The following is a 7,500-nucleotide window of genomic DNA, read 5'->3' on the forward strand; positions in this document are numbered from 1 at the left end:
CATGCATAGCTCTTTTAAAATATCTTTCGTGCACTCATCAAAATGTCTATTTAGGTCAGGCTCTTTATAATTAGCCAACACAAGCTCTTTGTATTTGTCAATTATCAATCTGTTCTTTGCTGTGGCTTCGATTTCAATCACAACTTTAACTGGAATTTCAAGTCCTCCTTGTACAAGCGGTGATCTTCTGTGCGTTGTATTTATGACTTCAGCGAAAGCAACCACTCCTCTTAAAAGAAAAAAAACGTGTAGGCCTAGAGATCTCTCTGGGTAAGTGACCAATGATTGAGTCAGCAAGCCGTCCAAGAAGGCGCTTATAAGCAGCTATAGCATAGCGATCATGGAGGTTCTTTCGCTCGTGAGAAAGGTTCAAACGTTCCATAAGGATCGGTTCCCAAACTTCTTTGTAGACGTGAAATCCACGAATACCGCACCATACCACACAGAAAAAAATATGTAAGAGTAGCCTCTATTTCGTTGTTTGCCATAATTGTAACAGAGAACATGTGATTACAATCAAGTGACGTCTTATACCACCTACAGTTTGAACGTGACCTTTGTGACATACGTACTGAGGATCGATGTTTCATTTTAATTTCTCAGGGGCACCCAACGTCAATTTTCGGAAAAATATCTGTTCGGAAGAAAATTTGAGATCTAGAATTTTCAGAACATTTGTTGTAAATTCCTTGCTTGCCTGCCTGTCCTAGGATTTTCGAACATCTAAAAAATGGTATAATTGCCTATTTTAAACGGATTTTTACCCTAAAAAGGTCACCTAGAATTTTCGGGAGCCTTTTTTCTGGCTGAAATTTTAGAAAAGGTAAGTTTTGACATCTATCATTTTCGGATCACTAGACTTTCAGCTAGAAAATCCGAACAGATGAAAAAATTTTAGGGGATAAAAATATACCGTTAAAATACTAAAATACGTTTAACAATGCTATGTCTAAGTGGTTTTGAACTATATTCTCGTTGGGTGCCCCTGATTTTTACGCAACTGCTTGGCTTTAATAGCCTCAAGATGGCATTATTTCGCTACGGCTTTACAATTCAAAATAACAGCCAATCGGATTCAGTAAATTGCGACACTGTGCCTTCAATTCATGCTTGTTTTCCAAGTCAAGAAAACACATCTCTTGGTACTGTTGAGTAACAAAACGTTGTATCTGTTGTAGGAACATTAGCAGATGATCATGATGACGAGAAGAGTTCCTCAGCTACAGCAAGAAAGAGAGGAAATTACAACCACTATTCACCCGAAATACGTGCGAGCAATTCTTCTTCTGTACCAATAAAAAGGCCTCACTGACAAAAGAAGTATTGCACTTACTTTTGTTATATCTCTCTCCGGTAACTTTTTGCCAATGCAAATAATATACCAAGGGAAAACCACAGCAAGCCAGCGAAGGGATTTTCAGTTTCCGAAGGGATTTTTGGTCTCGTAGAATCCAAAACACTATTCAGATGAGACGGAAACGTTAAGTCTGATAGATAAAGTAATCAAACCTTATGTAGATCTAATACGGAAGGAGTTGAAACTACAGGCAACTCAAAAAGCGCTGCTCGTCTGGGATGTCTTCAAAGGCCAGAAAACCGACAAGGTTTTATCAAAGTTAGCATCACAAAATTGCGAAAATTAATGCTCGCGAAATATTCGTGTTCCAAATTCGCGAAATTAAGTGCCCGCGAAAATTAGTACGAATGAGGTACATTTGGATTGCGTGATTCCCTGAAACGCGAGCCTTCGCTCCCTATCCTTGACAGCCTTGCTGGTCAATCAACACGGCGAAAACTAGCTCAGAAATCGTCTCAGAAGGTCGCGAGACTCTTCCCAATGTAATAGTTTTGATGCGTTTCTTTATGGCAGACGGCTGCCTGTACCTGCTAACAAACGTAAGAAAAATATTTTGTGTCAAAAAGTTATTTTTTTTCGTGAAACGGCCATTTCATTGTCTGTGAAATGTGAAAGTGAAGGCCATTTTATTTTCCGTGAAACGTGATGAAGACCCTTCTCTTTCCACCCTCTAAAAAGAAGACAGGGGAAAACGCATCGCGGGAGAACATGTGATCATCAGGCTAAAGGGAAGGTGAGAAGAAATAAGTTGCAAGAAATGTATAATTAAGAAGGGTGAGGCAAGCCCTTGGAAACGTTCCGTGAGAAGTTTCCCAAGTGCGACCCACGCCTAATTCCTGAACGAATTAAAAGAGGCCTTTGAAGCATTTGTATTGTTATGTCCAAGCGGCGATTAGCACTTTACAACGATCGTTTTGTGAGCCCTTACATCAACAATTTCGTCAAACTATTGTCGCCTTATTTTTGTCTGGCCATACTACGTAGAACAACCCGACGTATATAAATATACTGATTTATACAAAACGTACCGTTCCAAGTCGGCTAAGTTTGTAATCATATCTGTCCCGGCCTTGTACAATTCTTTCTTAATTTGATCGCGTATTGATAAATTTAGCCCAAACATTTCCTAAAGGAATGACAGTATCCAGTGTTTGTTAACAAAAAGCTAAATTCATCGACCATACCTTCAACTCCATCAAAGTGTCATCAAATAGCGTCACAAATATGTTCCAATCCTGACCTTTCTTTGGTTTCGACCCGAATATTCCCACCTGCATTCTCTTTCGGTCATTGTTGCCTGGTTTTCCAAATACAGCGAACTCATAGCTTTCCATAGCTTCAGTTAAAGTAAGATGTACTGTTTTAGCAAGTTCTTTCACTTTCGCATCTGGAAAAACCTCCGTAATATTTGACCAGTGTCTGGTTGAAAGCGTCTCTTGTTCCGGTGGTACTTTTTCCCTGCATTTCACTAACAAAGTCCACTGGCTTTTTTTGCCATTAGCAGCAGAGTGTTCCATCTCCAAATGCGGGTCACACGGTGTACCTTGAGAACCGCCATCATAAGCACCTTCCAAAAGGAAAGCAAGGAAACAGTTTAAGCGAAGATTTGCCTGCCGAGAACTTGGTAGGTCCGCATAGCAAGCCACAGCACGTAGAAAATCAAATGAATGGGCACTTACCGCTTATCTTCTGCCACCCAGATTCGGTGGAGTTTGGGAATTTGACTATCTTACGTCGTGCCCTTCCAATAAATTCATAGCCACCCACAACGGTCGATTCCTTCCTCATCATAACATCATCTAAAACGAATAGAGTCTATTTACTCACATGATTAGCCGCCTCGTTTGTTGACCGGAACAAAAGACAATATTGAAATAAAAAGTGCTGGTATAACGAGAAAGCGTTTCTCAAAAAACGTGAAGGACTTTGTTCACTTTCGACCGTTTTACTCAGAACATGAATAATAAATTAATCAATCAATAAATAAGTAACGATAAAGTACTATAGTTATTGCTGCCGAGAGAGGTAGGTAGATGCTTCTGGATATGAAGAAATATAAAGCGGAAGACTTGGTATTTATAAATAACAAAAATGTCAAGTAATTCAAACTTTAAAAAGATAGGCTGGGTGCGTGGTGACGAAAATGTGATAATACTTAGAACATTTTTCTAAAGACAAAAGAGGTTGGAAATGGGAGTAGAGGCCCTTGAGACCCCACATCATAAACACCTTCCAGTGGAGAAACCAAGGAAATAGTTAAAATGAATGTCTGTCTGCCGAGAACGTGGTAAGTCGGCACAGCAACTGAGCACAGTATGTAGAAAATGACATGAATGGGCACTCACCGGTGTTTATCCACAGATAGACGTAGGATGAGGACCTGACTGCGATTACCAAAGCACGTAAATAATTTTCATCAGTAAGTAGTTTGAGTGCCTTCAGTATCTATTATGCCTTAATTTCTAGTCGGTATATAGTTTAGTTTCTTACATGACTATTTACCTGAAAGGGCAAGATAAACCAAATCCCGCGCTGTGATTGGCTACCCGAGCGGGCAGGATGGAGGTATCTTGCCTGCTCGGGATTTCTCGCTTGTTCCCTCAAGATCAAAGATAATTTTTTTGGTGTTTATATCCCATATAATAATTCCTTTATTAACAAAGCTTTTCCGGTCAAGATGGCCGGATATTTGCCTCGTTCTTTCTTTGCGTGTATAAACAGGCAAAAAAAGAACTTGGCCAATATCCAGCCGTCTTGACCGAACAAGCTTGGTCAATAACCCATATATATCGACCATAGTTAGTGGCTCAAAATGTTACAGTATATATACTGTAATTTATTATTCAACACATTGTGACAATGTCCAAATATGTTCATAGCGCGCGCAATATTCGTCGTGCGTGCTCAACAGATATCCTGCGATATACGTAATTTTGTGTGTCGCGGAGAAAAATGGTAGTTTTTCCAGCCTTTTTTCTCAATCAACTTAGAAATTTGTGCTGTGTCATCAACGTCTTGAATAATAAAACCATTATCCTGCTCAATCTTGCGGAATATTGCCTGATTTTAGCCAACTCGGCCTACTGCCTCGTCGGCTAAGTATCAGGCGATATTCCGCGTGATTTCGCAGGATATTGGTTAAATATAGATTTAGCCAAGCCTAAAAGCTGAGCTTCCGGGGTTTGTATTCTTACAATAAGTTATCCTAGATTGAGCCTGCGATCCAACCGAAAACCGGTACCTGGTCAGCGGTCAACATATAAAAACAGCTGGCCTCGATGAGCCCGCGATATGGTCACTTGATAGTGGTCAGCGGATATCTTGTTTTGACAGTTGTCAATTGACCATAACATGGATGTCCAATATCAAAGATGTACGTAAACTAGCTGGAGACAAGTTTACAAGTATTGATTCTATAAATTTCAGCCCGTGATATTGTCACGTGATACTGGTCACATTGGCATACGTGGAGGGGTGGACGGTCGTACGGGGACCAAAAGTTTTATTTCCGTTTGACGTCGTAGGTTAGCGACTCCTCTCACCTTCTCGTGATTTTTTTGAATGGCTTTTGGCATAAAACGCATTTTAGTCATCGTATTTCAAAAGGACAGTTGTAGACTCAGACTGACAATGGCGGTATCTGACGATCAAATGCCAAAATACAAGTGAGTAAGGTAACTTGATAAAGGTTTTGGCTGTTTTGAATCTTCATTCTTATCAAAATTATGCTTCACTCTAGGCCGATGGAGCGGAGAGACGAACATGACGTGATTTTTCTAAGAGAAATGTTAACCAGAAATGCGTTTGGAGAAAAGAAAGGAAGTCCCGCTCATGCATGGACTGACTTGTTCGTCTCCGCAGCACAAACAGTCCTGACCATCTAAACTATCGCAAATGCTCCTCTGTCTGCAACGGAACACAGCTGGAATCTGTAAAGCATTTGCAAGGTGAGACAGGGTCTGCCTTTACAACTCGAAATTCGGCCTTGCAGTCAGCTGAATTCATGTTTTCTAGTTCGAAAACATCCTACGATTAAAAGCCAAAATCTGCATTTTTGAGTGATAACAAGCGTATAATGGAACAAGGTCTTCGTCAGAGATGTGGGTTCCTGCATAGCTAAGCAAAAGTATCTCCTGACAAGTGTTAAATTTGTTCATTTTCGCGGACAAAGATTTTAAAGTGGTCAGCAAGTTGCCGTCGGGAAATGAAATGAAATGAAACGAAATGAAATGTTTGGGCGGGAACAACGCCATCTTAGCCCCAGTCTCTTTTGCCCACCGATGTAGCCGTCGCTGGGAAAACTCTCGGTGCTAAAGGTCCCTAATATGTTATTAGCAGAACTCAGGCGCGCAAAGCGCGCCAGCGGAGCACCACAGATAAGATTTTTTGTAACATATCTATACATGCGAGAAATTTGGGTTATGACTTCAGCGTACGCCCGTCCGTACAGACTGTCGGGTTGGAGATGGGGAAGCAGGACAACGTCTGGGAACGGGAGTGTTCGAGCAATTTTCCTTGACGGGAAATCGCGTGGCAGTGTTGCATTTGGCATCCCGCGTTTTTCTGGCGGGAAATTTAGTGAAGAGCAACGGGATAAAGAGCAGGAAAGAGCACGAGAGAAGAGGCGACGAAATTTGAGAAATTTAAGAGAAGAAAGCCTCAAGAGAAGCCAAGGAAGGAGAAGAAGAGAAGATTCATTGAAGAACACTGTAAAGCTGAGAGAAATAGAGCGAGAGACAAAACACTTGTTTACAACGGTTAATTAGCTTTCAGCAGGAGCCCATTCTAATGGGCTCCTGCTTTTAGGTAAATGTTTTCCTTTTTAATATATGCCTTGCTGCCTCAGAGATTTTGTAAAATTCGCTAAAAAACAGGGAAGGCCTGAAAACGTTTGCAATTCCGTGTTGACAGAGATTCTGGCATATTTCACATTTAAAGGCTTTTTATTTGAAATGGACGTCCAGTTGTACGCTGCTTTGTTTGAATGTGAAATTGAAGTCGAGTATGCGAATTTGCTGCTCTTTAGCTTGATTTTTTTAATTAGTAACATTTTTTCTGTTATTCTAAACTGAAGAGAGATAGTGTAAAGATTATCAGTCAAACGGAAAATGTTGTGAAAGATTACTGTGTATGTAATTTCAGTTTTACATGTTGATTAAAATTGTTGGTTATTGTTTGCTTGTTTATTTACTGCTGTCAGCTCAGCGGTGTTTGATCACTGTAAACTGCATACACTAATGACGATTAATTTGGTGCTTTATGCAGAAGCATAATTCTTTAATATACTGGGGTTAGAAACGGTAGCTCCGCTTTTAGGCTTGGCTAAATCTATATATTATATTTAGTGCCTTCAGCCTGGTTTTCACTAGTGACGCAAGCACTAGCGCAAGCATAAGTAGCTTATGCTAGTGAAAACGAACTTCGACATAAGCATAATAATCAACCACAGCATCCGCCAGTTTGCTCAAATTCTCAGACGCACGGAATCTGGAACGAGTGCTGTAATTGGCCAAACGTAGAAGATTTCCTTGAGCTTGCGCTGCTTGCCGTTTTCACACGACACAAGCGAACGCAAGCATAAGCACAAGCACAAGGAAAAGAAAAACAAAAGATCCTTGTGTTTGTGCTTATGCTTGCGTCAACCCCTTTTTCACGGTGAAATAAGCGCTCTTATGTTTGCACTTGTGTTTGTGCTTGCGTCGCTAGTGAAAACCAGGCTTTCGCTATAGAGTCTATTTACTCACATGATTAGCCGCCTCGTTTGCTGACCGAAACAAAGGACAATATTTGAAAGAAAAGTGCTGGTAAAATGGGAAAGCGTTTCTCGACTTCCTTTATTTTTGACCGTATTACTGAGAAATGACCTGAATGGGCACTCACCGACTTTCGTGGCTATCCAATTAGATCTGGTGGCCTTGGCTGTATTGAGGTCTGCAAGTATTAAATCGACACAGAAATCGTTATCATCAGTAAGTGGTTTGAGTGCCTTAACATAAGCTAAAACGAATAGAGTCTATTTACTCACATGATTAGACGCCTCGTTTGTTGACCGAAACAAAAGACAATATATAAAATAAAAGTGCTGGTAAAATGAGAAGCATTTTTCGAAAAAAGTGAGAGACTTTTACTGAGAAATAGTAAAT

At 40.4% G+C, this 7,500-nt stretch overlaps 1 protein-coding gene across 3 annotated transcripts in view; it reads right to left on the reverse strand.

Annotated features, from left to right (window-relative positions):
- The window catches only part of LOC138052229 (uncharacterized), a 42,485-nt gene that overhangs the window by 9,525 nt on the left and 25,460 nt on the right, over positions 1–7,500 (reverse strand). For all 3 annotated transcript variants that reach the window (XM_068898611.1, XM_068898612.1, XM_068898613.1), the window contains 4 exons: positions 7,238–7,288; positions 3,703–3,741; positions 3,037–3,156; positions 2,542–2,924 (listed from right to left, as the gene is read on the reverse strand). In XM_068898611.1, coding sequence (XP_068754712.1) covers positions 2,542–2,924; positions 3,037–3,156; positions 3,703–3,741; positions 7,238–7,288 — 593 coding nt within the window. The remainder of the gene's footprint in view (positions 1–2,541; positions 2,925–3,036; positions 3,157–3,702; positions 3,742–7,237; positions 7,289–7,500) is intronic.

Source organism: Montipora capricornis, chromosome 6, assembly GCF_036669925.1.
Source record: "Montipora capricornis isolate CH-2021 chromosome 6, ASM3666992v2, whole genome shotgun sequence".
NCBI classification, from domain to species: domain Eukaryota; kingdom Metazoa; phylum Cnidaria; class Anthozoa; order Scleractinia; family Acroporidae; genus Montipora; species Montipora capricornis.